This window comes from Mus pahari, chromosome X (assembly GCF_900095145.1).
Source record: "Mus pahari chromosome X, PAHARI_EIJ_v1.1, whole genome shotgun sequence".
Classification (NCBI taxonomy): Eukaryota; Metazoa; Chordata; class Mammalia; order Rodentia; family Muridae; genus Mus; species Mus pahari.
This window is the reverse complement of record NC_034613.1, coordinates 143,976,785-143,988,771: the sequence shown is the minus strand read 5'-3', so window position 1 is coordinate 143,988,771 and position 11,987 is coordinate 143,976,785. Positions and strand designations below refer to the sequence as shown.

At 43.0% G+C, this 11,987-nt stretch overlaps 1 protein-coding gene across 1 annotated transcript in view; it reads right to left on the bottom strand.

Annotated features, from left to right (window-relative positions):
* Positions 1–402: 402 nt before the first annotated feature.
* Gemin8 (gem nuclear organelle associated protein 8) overlaps positions 403–11,987 on the bottom strand; it is a 19,237-nt gene continuing 7,652 nt past the window's right edge. The window contains exons 3-5 of the mRNA XM_029534388.1: positions 11,476–11,514; positions 9,551–10,007; positions 403–968 (exon numbers count right to left, since the gene is read on the bottom strand). Of these exons, the coding sequence (XP_029390248.1) occupies positions 712–968; positions 9,551–10,007; positions 11,476–11,478 (717 nt within the window). The 5' untranslated portion in view covers positions 11,479–11,514 and the 3' untranslated portion in view covers positions 403–711. The remainder of the gene's footprint in view (positions 969–9,550; positions 10,008–11,475; positions 11,515–11,987) is intronic.

The window sequence follows — 11,987 nt, the reverse complement described above, 5'->3', positions numbered from 1 at the left end:
TTTACTCTCAGGTCTTATAGAGCATGCAGGCTGACACCTAACAGAATCACAAGTGCCACTTCTTTTACTTACATGTTCACTTACATCATTTTCAAAGGGGTCCAACGAAAAAAGTTACAGAAAATACGTGGGCAGAAGCCCAGTGTGGGCAGTGCAAACCTGTAAGCTAGCATTTGGGAGGTGGAAACAGGAAGATTTAAGAGTTTGTAGCTAGCATGCACTGTGTGAAAACTGGTGTCAAAAATGTAGGAATGTCTGAGCCAGGAGTGGGTGGGCTGGGGAGCAGGGGGAGAGGGGAGAGGATAGGGGATTTTCAGAGGGGAAACAAGGAAAGGGGATAACATTTGAAATGTAAATAAAGAAAATAGCTAATAAAAAATATAGGAATAAATGACATGTGGCTTAAGGCTTTTATGACATTCTGGATGGTTTAAAGAAGGAAATTAAAAATGCAAAACAGGCAGTATTGCTAGGCAATAATTTCAATGAACTTGACTGTTAAAGAGAAAACCAAGAGCCAGTACAATACATACAGTTATCACTTTGTCAGTGAACATTCCTTGTGTTGGCAACAGTATACCTCCTGGTGACAGACTGTATCCACCATGTCGGTCGGTATACAGGCCTCTTTCTCTGAAAAATATTCAGAAGAGATGAAGAGGGAGAGGCTATGAACTGTGATGCATTGCCTAGGGTCCTGGTGCCCAGGACTCAGAACTTCAGGGGAATGACAGGCCAGTACTTCGGTTGCTTTCTGTCACAGTGCTTGTCAAAGCTCAGCTGTATAGCAGCCTCCATGGCCAGGATCTTGGGAGCACTGTTGCCATATAAGCGCTTCATCTCTGCTTGGCGCCGCTCCCAGGGCTTCTCAGATGGGGGCCCCATTGACCTATGGTGGTTGAAGTACAGGCCATGGTCCGCATTCACATAGTCATTCAGGCGCTCCGCATCCAGCTGCTGCTGTCGCCCTGGGAGTGGATATGACCAAGACCATAAAAGATATACACATGCAGGAAGAGGATCTGCTGGATGCTGACACTCCTACTACCACACCTCACATGCCACCTGTGGTCCCTAAGCTCCTTCTATTGCCCTTTCCAATAGCAAACTTGCACCATGTTGGGGCAGCTGCGGTGATCTGCAGGTCCTTAAGCATGAAGCTCCCTGCTCACTTCTTAGGGACCACTAGCCACTGACAGAACCTGCAAAATGCCTCCAAGAAACCCATTATCCCAACCCACTAATCCTCTACAGCAGACCTTGAAGATACAGGAGAAAAATGAAAGCACTTGGCTTTCTCTTGTCTTCTGACTGGCCATGAATGGCAGGCAGTCCTTGTTTGCTTTCATGTATTGTTCCTCCCTGGGAGGGAAGTTTCCTTCAAAGTTCAGTGCTACCAGAAGCACATCTTTAAAAATTACATTTGTACATGCATCGTGCTATGTGTGGGGGTCAGAGAACAGCGTTCTTCTACTACGTGAGTCGTGGGGAATCAAACACTGGTTACCAGGCTTGGCAGCAAGTGTATCTCCCCACTGAGCCAGCCTATCAGCCCCAGTTTCTTTCTTTGCTTCTTGCACTCATGTCTGGTGTGCCTGTGTGTGTGTACACATGTGAATGTGGAGGCCGGAGGCTGATGTCAGGAGTCTTCCTCAATTACTGTCCATTTTAGATGGGCTCAGTCATTTGAAGCCAGAGCTCAAAAATACAGCTAGTCCGGTCAGCTGCTCTTGGGCCTCTGTCTCTACTTCTCAGATGCTGGGATTGCAGCCTGACTGCTATGCACACCTGCTATGTCTGAGGATGCTTGGGGGTCCAAACTCTGGTCCTCACACTTACTAGCACAAATGTGGGGTGTATGTGGCGAGATCCCTCTAGATCTGACTCACGCTCTCCCTGCTACCTAACAAAGCCGCTTTTCCTGGTGTGGCTTTTCCACTTGTCATGTCCCGCTTAGCACAGGGGAGACCTGCCAAGTCTACTAAGTCAGTAAATCCTTGTAAAGGAAGAATTGATTCAACTGCTTTCTCCCTTCTCTCCTTTTGTTTAAACCACAGACAGTCCCAATATTACAATTCTTATTCCTATGTAAATACCAACATAAGAATGTCAACAAAGCAAAGCAGCAGAAGGGAGAAGGAAGTGGGCAGGTGCACTCCGATTCTGTACGCAATTCTGTCAAGAGGGAAATTGATAGCTGCAAGCACACTATCTGTAGCCACTATTGTTACCCAGAGGAATGTCTCACGATAAGGAGTCAAACTGGCTGTAGGGGAAGAAAACTATGGGATAAATCATTCTTTCCTTGTTGGGCCACTCTCTGCTAGTATCTGGAAGGGAAGATAGCAGTGAGCCAATCAAGTGCAAAGGAAGACATTTATATAGCTATTCGAAGTCACCCTTGTAAATTCCGTTTTTCTTCTTCTTCTTCTTCTTCTTCTTCTTCTTCTTCTTCTTCTTCTTCTTCTTCTTCTTCTTCTTCTTCTTCTTCTTCTTCTTCTTCTTCTNTCTTCTTCTTCTTCTTCTTCTTCTTCTTCTTCTTCTTCTTCTTCTTCTTCTTCTTCTTCTTCTTCTTCTTCTTCTTCTTCTTCTTCTTCTTCTTTTTTTAAAAATGACTAACACCTTGGAAATGTCTAGTTTTACAAACTTGGAACCATTATTAAAAATAGATATAGCTAGGCCTGATGGCACATGTCTTCAATGCTAGCATTCAGGAGGCAGAAGCAGGTAGATAGCTGTGAGTTCAAAACCAGGCTGGTCTACATCATGAGTTCGAGACAGCCAGAAAGAACTACATAGGGAAATGCTGTGAAGTGCCTTCTGCTGTTGCACAGGAAGGAGCCTGATTTCATTCCCAGCACTCACGTTGGGGTAGTTCACCATTCCACGTAACCCCAGTTCCAACGGGTCTGATGCCCTCTGGCCTCTGAGAATACCCCCAAACATTCGGCATTCACTTACACACATACGCAGTCACTGTTGTCTTCGAACATCTGCCCTTACTTTCACACGTGGAAATAATCAGTGCAGAAAGCAAATGACAGGGACACAGCAGAAAAGGCATGCATGGCCTTTACTGGGAGATGCACAAAAACTGGCCCAATCACAAATGAATCACAGGTCACCAAGAATTTTCTCCAAAACTTTGGTCTTTTGGACAGGTTGAAAACATCAGCATTCCTGCTGTTCAGTGCTCAGAGGCACATGCAGTCTATAGCCATGCTGAGCTCTGGGGAAGGAGTGTGGCGGTGAATGTGGCAGGGGAAATGGCCATTTCACCTCTGACCTCACTTCTATAGGGAGAACAAAAATCAAAGCTGGGTCAGAGAAAAGCACCTGCCAGTTGTGATTCTTCTTTCTAGAGAGCCCTGTGTTTGTGATGGGCAGCTAGGGTAGAATCCCAGATGGGGAACATCTTTTTTCCCTGGGCTCACTTTTCTATCATTCCTTCATCTCTGTCCTGTAACTGCTCACCTCTGGTTCTTCTAGCAGAACTTTAAAATAAGCTTAGATTTCCTGGTGAGACACACAGGTTTTATTTTTAATTAGATGTTTTCTTCATTTACATTTCAAATGTTATCCCCTTTCCTAGTTTCCTCTCTGAAAATCCCCTATGCCCTCTCCCCTCCCCTCTTCTTCCCAACCCACCCAATCCTGCTTCCTGGCCCTGGCATTCCCCTATACTGGGGCATAGAACCTTCGCAAGACCAAGGGTCTCTCCTTCCATTGATGGCCTACTAGGCCATCCTCTGCTACATATGCAGCTAGAGACACGAGCTCTGGGGGGTTCTGGTTAGTTCATATTGTTGTTCAGCCCTATAGGAGAGACACACAGTTTTTTAACAAGCACTGGGTTCTACCCTTAGCCCAGGCTGTCTATGTAGCCAAGGTGACCTTGAATTCCTTAATTTATGGTCTATACCTCTGAGGTGTGGGATTATAGTAGAGTGTTACCATGCCTGGTTTCTACAGTGCTGAAGATGGAACTGCAGTCTCTTCTCAAGCTAGGCAAGTATTTATCAACTGACTTAGAGGCCAGACTAAACCATTTAGGGCAAAATCAAACGGCCTCTGACTAACCTGCTGTGTACTAATGATCAGTTAGTTTCTGAAAACACTTTAGAATATACTGACTTAGGGAACCAAAAATTGTATGATTCAATTCCTGGGCTTGAAGGCCTCTATTTGGTTTATTATTTGTTCTTTAATTCCTCCCGCCCAAGTAAAGACAGGATCCTTAACCCTCACTCAGCACATTTTCCTTGTCAAAGTAAAGTGAGGGCTTAGCTAGCTGGATGTGAATGGCCCAGTAGAATCAGCATCACAAAGGAGACACAACAGTATGGGGGCCTTGCATGGGCAACAGCCTGGCTCATCATAAAACTGAAATCAGCGGTAGCACTCAATGTTACTGAGCACGTTTTCTCATGTGGTTGTGATACTGAGTCTTGACTGACAGCATGACCTCACTGAGGACACCTAAGAGATGGTAAAGCACCCCTCTGCAAGCGTCTACGAGTGTATTTCTAGATGATCAAATGAGGAAGGGAGATCTGTCAGGAATGTGGGTGGCACAACTTAAAAGGCCGGGCCCAGAGCAGGAAGAGGCCTGCCAGCCTAGGCACACTGCTTCCACCAGAAGCTATGTACGCTCACCTCATGGCTTACTGTTTTCCAGGCCCAAAGCCATGACTCCATCCAACTGATCTTGAACTGTAAGATCTGAAACTCTCTAGCCAAAGCAAGTCTTTCCTTCCTAGTTGACAGATATTTGTCACAGCCATCGAAGGGGTGAGTAACATATGGGAATTGACTCACTAACTACAAATCAAAACAACATTTAGGTTCCATTCCAGCTTCAAACTGGGGCCAAAGAGGCTGAGCAGCAAGTCCTTGTCACTGGGGCTTACTCGGAGGAGGTTCTTTTGCAGATAAAAGATAATGATGAGATTGCACTAGATTAGGGCACACCTTAAATCTAAAGAGAGTGGCCTTATATGAGACAGAAAAGGACACAGAGACACAGGGAAAGCCATGCATAGACAGGTGGTGATACTGCTACAAGTGAAGGGATGCTAGAAGACACTAAGTGCTGCAGGAAGCAGGGGTCTCCCAAGACCACCAGAAAACACAGATACTTAGTCATGACAGTAGCAACATTACAGTTATGAAGTAGCAGCAAACGTAATTGTATGGTCGGGTATCACCACAGCATAAGGAACTGTATTAAAAGGGTCACAGCAATAGGAATGTCGAGAATCACTGCTTTAGAACCTTTGTAGGAAAGCTGCCCTGTGGACACCTTGATTTGGGATGTGAAAAAATAAACCTCTACTGTTTGGCCATGAAAAGTGCTGTAATTTGCTACAGCAACCCTATAAAACAATGCAAGAGTTAATATGCATGTGGAATTAAACAAGTATGCCCCACTTCTAATCAGTAATACATTTTAAAGGAAAAACTTTCCTAGACTCCATCTGAGTTTAGGGCACACGGTGTTGACATGCTTTTGCCCGTCTGTGCATCTATCATAAGCTACCAGGGGAACTGAGAGACGGCTCACTGGCTAAGAGCTCAGATTGCTCTTACAGAGGATCCAAGATTGATTCCCAGTACCTAGGGCAGGGGACTTAACGACTGCCTTTAATGCCACGTTCCAGGGTTTCCAAAGCCTTTGGCCTATATAGGCATTGTACTAACACTCGTACTCCTTGCCCCTCCCCCAATTAAACATGATTTTAGAAAAGAGTTATTACTAATATAGAATTATAATCCAGAATGGAAAAAAATAATCACAGGAAGCAACTTGGACTTTAGGGAAATTTTACACAGCAGGAAATTACTCATTAAATATGTTACACATAATTAGCTCAAAGGCAGCACAGTTTGAGAGACAAAGCACTGCAGTAATGTGTGTTGAAGAATGGCATCGCCCCTCATTTTTCTAGGATGAGCAGGGCTTTCTGATGAGATTTTCTGCTATGTTGCCAAAGTTAATGGCGACAGCATAAGCAAGGGACAGCACAGACTTGAATAAATCAAGAATGCCTTTCTGCTTCATCAGCAACAGTCTCAAAACCAGTCTCCTCACTCTGGGTCCCCCATTCCTTCCAATGTAGCCCTGAAGTGAGTGGACAATCACCGGCTTAGCTTTAGCAAGGAAAGTGCCTTTACCCACTCGCTTCTACTTTTCTGTGACCTTCAACATCCATTATCTTAATGGATGTTCTTTTGTTCTTCTGAACACTGTACTAGAGGAGATGAAGGCATACTTGGAATGGTCACAGTGTGCTTTCATACTTTAACCACATTATTTAAACAAAAACAACTCACGAAACACTGGACTGTAAGCCTTGTTATATGCTCTACGTTTTCTAGAGAACAGATTAATGGTTTTCAGTGCACTGACTTAAATGGTCAGCCACTATGGACACAAGAATGGAAAGCCTCTGAATGGGGTACATAATGGAGCACATGTTTCCCATGAGATGTACAAACACAAGTGGACTCTTCAGTAAAAATAACACAGTAGTCTAAGCACCAAGTGAACTTACCTTTTCTCTCATTCCAAATAGACCGTACTCCCCAAGTCCAAAGCGTTCCACTTCTCCACAGCTACCTGGCAACAATCCTCCTTCCACTGCTTTGGACACTGGCTCTACCCCTTATTTGTATCAGTAACTTTGGGCTATATACCACAGATACTCTTCTATATATCATTTAAACAGGATTCTATTTCAATTTCATTTAAGAATATCACACTCTCTGAGAACATGTCCTTGTTTTGAGCCAACATCCACCCTTGAATCACATCTAAGAAAGACCTTTCTGGCACAATGCCAGGACCGCAGGGGCAGGGTTTTTTTCTGGAGGGCTTTCTTTCCTATGGGGGATGTTAACTTTCATTCATGTTCCTTCTAAGTATCATGCAGTTTCAATTGATGGCTATTTATGACTAAAATGTATCCCACTGAATGCTAAACATGTTTCCTAATAATTGAAACCACAGCTAACCTTTAAAATGTTACAACCGTCTATTTTCTAAAAAGTACTGTTATTGCTAACATTTTGAGGAAGTATGTTAAGAGGAAATGATGACATATAACATAATGGAAAGCATAAGTGTTTCCAAGGCACTAAAGGAGTTTTTCTTTTCTTCTTTATTATGCTGGGGATAGAACCAAGGCCCTTGTGCATGCTGGGCAACCACCTTACCATGGAACTACAACTACTTTTCGGTACTTGTCTATGTGCGTGAGTACCTGCAGTGAAGCCCGAAGTTGGTGTCTCCCTTGATTACTCTCTACTTTAATTTTCTGTTTAAGTTGAGGCAGGGTCTCTCACTGAACCTAGAGCTACCGGAAAGGCTGATCTTGAAAGCCAGCTTATTCTGGGGATCAAATCTCTACCCCCCAAGTACCGGGATTACAGGTGGATGTCATGCTTGACCGGCTTCTGTGTTGGTACCAGAAATCTGAAACCTGGTCTTAAGGCTTGTGAGACAGGCACTTTATCCAGGGAGCACCTTCCTAACGCCGTCCCGGATTCCTTATTCCTCTTCAAGTTTTGTGCTTTCATCATTTAAAGATGGTAATCATTGGAGAGAAGAACCTGACTGCTGTCCAGGCTGAAGGATTTTATTAAACAGCTCACTGACAATGCTGGACTGTCTAAACAACACATTCTTGTTGACTGACTACTTCTGAAGCCTTAGGTTTGAGAACTCAGGTATGCCTTTTCTTGCAAGTAACATTTTAGACTCCTGTTCTCTCTAACCCATGTTGTAACTCACAGTATAACAATTACATGTGAACAAGTTCCAACACCTCACCTCTTCATTTTTGGTGCATGTCTAAATTAGACAAATTACTGCTCTGTATGCATTCTGAGAAAAGCTAAAATTTATTTCTGGGGACAAAGGTAAGAAATGTACCATGGGATTCTTGAGTTGGCTTGGTGGGAAAGGGCACTTGTCATCAAGCCTGATGACCAGAGTTCAATCTCGGTGACCCATACGGCATGGCCTCTGACCTGCACACTCTCTCCCAGATAAATAAATAATTAAACATAATAAAAAAGAAATGTATTCTATGCACATCAGAAACTATTGCTTTCATATAGTTGTTTGGATATACTTTCTTTTTATCACTGCATGTATATTTGTGTATCGTGTTTATCCCTCATGCTCCTGAAGGTCCCAAGAGGGTACTGAATCTCTTGGAATTGTTGTTACAGGTGGGTGAGTGCGGGGAATGGAGCCTGTGTCCTCTGCAAGAGCAACAAGTATTCTTAACCACTGAGCTATTTCTCTAGCCCCTGGATATACTTTCTAATATGAGCAAGCCAAAGAAACCAACAGTTTAATCAGAAGAAAACAGGTAAACTGAAGAGAACAAGTGGTTAGAGAAGACTCATAAGCAGATACTAAAGGAAATGATACTTTACCCATAGCCTGCTGCTCACTTCCTGGCATCCACTGGGGATCAAGAAAGGCTAATCTACTGTTAAGAGGGCACAGACATCTTAAAATGGAAGTGAAACTTTCCTTTCTTGTATTCTCCATGTCTGTTTATTAGAAAATTCTAGGTTAGAAGCTGGTTATAATGGTATAGCCATTACCTGTAGTACTCAGGAAAATATCTTTACCCCTAGTACTCAGGAAACTGAGGGAGGAGGATCAGAAGTTCCAGGTCAATTTGGGCCATATAGGAAGACTGTCTCAAAAACTCAATTAACCAACCAAGTGAAAATTCTATATAAAATACACAATGAGACCCTACTGAAAGGCATTTTGAGATAGAATACTGGTTATAATGGGGAAAAAGTAACTGTACATTTTCAAGGGCACTAATAATAATAATAGATCTGATGAACAGTGGAAATTTTAAATAGAAAAATTCCTGCTTTGGGACTTACTGTGCAAAGACCTAAGAGCTTTATTGCAAAGCTCTGACCTGTAGTGTGGAGGAAATGGGAAAGCTGTACATGGGAGGCATTTTGTTATTCTGTTAGGTTCACACTGACTGTATACTGTAGGGAGCTGTATAGGACCAGCTCTGAGCTGTGTCCCAGGGAGGTGCTCAGAGTACAGCATTTGGGAAACCTCGCTGTGTCAGGGAAAAGCACAGCACAGAGAAAGCTGCATGGCAGAGCACAGGCTGTAAGAGCTTACTCCTAATAGCAAGTGGCTGATTGTGTAATTAACCTCTCCTTAAGCTTCTCTTTTCTCATCTGTAAAATGAGTTTCATGCCTGGAGGGTCGGCTATGTGGATTAGAGAAGGTATACACGCATGCGCACATACACATTTCATCTGGTTGAATGTCTAATGCTCACAAAACGGTAGGTGTATTATTAGGAACTCAAATGAACAGCTCTGTATAAACCAACTCTGAGGACCAAACATAACTGAGGTACAACATCACCATAGTTTTTCTAGACTTAGGACCAGATTTAGATTATTAACTGCACCTAAATGAAAAGTTATAAAATAACTTGGTATGTCAGAAAAGAAAAGAGATGTAAACCCCAGGGCAGTGAAGGGAACTTACTTCTCTCTTCTCTGTGCCTCTCAGTCTGTGCGAAGTACTGGCGGAGCTCCTCAGTGATTTCCATATTGCTCAGGTCACACTCGACTCCATCATCTGAATCCGATTCCATCCCTTCTTCCTCATATAGTGCTTCATTTCCTCTTGTAGATGCCGGGGTTCTACTGCTATTATGCAGAGGCTGCCCAGGGCTTTTGGGATGGGAAACAAGGTGGGGAGACTCCTGCCACGCCATGTGCTGGCCTTGAGAATTCCAAGGATGCCCAGCCTCATAAGCAAGAGAGTTCCAGGGAAGAACTCCATTATGGAAGAACCACGGGGAAGTGAAATAGGATTCCCTGAATTTTCTGTAGGCATTCTGGTGGCTTTGCATCCAAAGCATTGCATGATGATAATGTTGCCAGTATCTTGCATATACTGGGTGAGAATACCAAGATGTAGTAGCCCCCCATTCTGAGGCCTACAAAATGGACATATAAGACAGACATCAAATAGTTCAGTCTGTAGAGAATCTTCAAATATTTAACCAACTAACCTACAGCTATTTGCTGAGTGTTATTGGTTACTTTTCTGTTGCTGTGATAAAATATCAGGAGCAAGAACAGTTTAAAGAACAAAGAGTTAGAGGGCTTACAGTTCCAGAGGGTTTGAGTCCATGATGGCCAGGAGGCACAGCAGCAAGCAGCAGGCACAGTAGCCTGAGCAGAAAGCTGAGATCACAGCTTCAAACATGAACTTGAAGTAGAGAGAGAAAACTGGAAGTGGGGCAAGGCTATGCATTCTCAAAGCCCACACTCCAAGTGATATCCTTCCTCCAGCAATGCTACACTTTCCCAGAACTTCCCCAAAGAGTGCCACCAACTGGGGATCAAATGGTCAAATACCTGAGCCTATAGGGAACATTTTCCATTCAAGCCACCACACTCCTTTCCATGAGGATGCTATTAAACTTAAAAACAAAAGTGTAAAATAGGTTTGTGCTCACTGAAGAGGGCAAATGTAACACATTTCCTGACTATCTGTACTTCAGCTTCCCACAGGACAATAGCAGAAGGTTATGGCGGCTTATATAATGTGATTAGTGTTGACAACTTCACAGGATCTCAAATCATCAGGGTGGCAGATCTCTGGGTTCACTTGTGGGGATTATCTTGATTATGTTGAGTCTGGAAGATCTTTCCAGTGGATGGCACCATTCCTGTGTTGGGATACTAGACTTATATAAATAGGACAGAAGCATGCATTCCTCACTCCACGTTCCTGATTGTGTATGCAATATTACTGCCATGATGAACAGTACCTTTCGACTGTGAGCCAAAATAATTTTTCCTGTCTTTTTTATTTTATCACAACAACAGGAAAAGAATCCAAGACACTGAGGACAGAGACAAATAAAGATTATCTATCTTCTTTGAAAAAATGCCTTCATTTTATTCACAGTATTTATTTATAGTAAGAGTTCACTTTAAGTTTTTTTCAATTAGTATATGTAACAACAGTTTCATAATGACATTTTCATGCTGCATACGATGTATTTTGATTGTAATCACCCCTGATTACCAGGTTTCACCTGGTCCCACTCCTAATGTTCTTCCCCAGTAGTCATCCGTGTAGTTTTTGATAAGACAAGGAAAGATAAAAGTCCTGACATTTGTTATCCTGGCTATCTGTATTAGCTCCAAGTTAGAAATGGCCTGCTCATTCTAACGACCACACTAGGGTTCCTTCTCTTATTTCCTACTAATCTGCTGGCTGAATCCATTCCTCATATGAGACATATGTCTAATATCATACACAATGCTGTTTTTACTTTTAGTTGTCTGACACAGGCTAAGTATCCTTTATCTCAAATGCTAGGGCCAGAAGTGTTTCAGGTTTCAGTGGCTTTTGGAATGACTGCATACATTAAGAAAAACAGGTAATCTTACCATTGCTGTTACCTCTGATTGCGAAAGTCCAAGTGGGAACTAAAAGACAAACACAAACACAGAAAGAACATTTTGTCACCACCCTATAGGACAGTCACAGCTATTCCACGGTCTTCAAAAGTAGCCCTTAAGAGGTTTTTCTTTGTTCCACTATCATGACTGATCTTCATGCAACAAGAATCTGTTACCTGGGGTGGGATCTTGTGGTCTGGAGAAGAGCAATCTCCCTTAGGTATGATTGAGTCAAAAGACCCTGCCTGGTTTTGTATTCCACTACTTGTTTACTCAAAGAAGTCTATGAAAGTAACAAATAATCACGTAACTTAGTAATAGCAGTATACAAAAATAATGTATCTTACAGCAAGGATTCCAAGCCTACAATATTACTTTACTAGCCTGCCTGCCTGCCTGCCTGCCTGCCTTCCTTCCTTCCTTCCTTCCTTCCTTCCTTCCTTCCTTCCTTCCTTCCTTCCTTCCTTCCTTCCTTTTCTTTCTTCCTTCTTTCCTTCCCT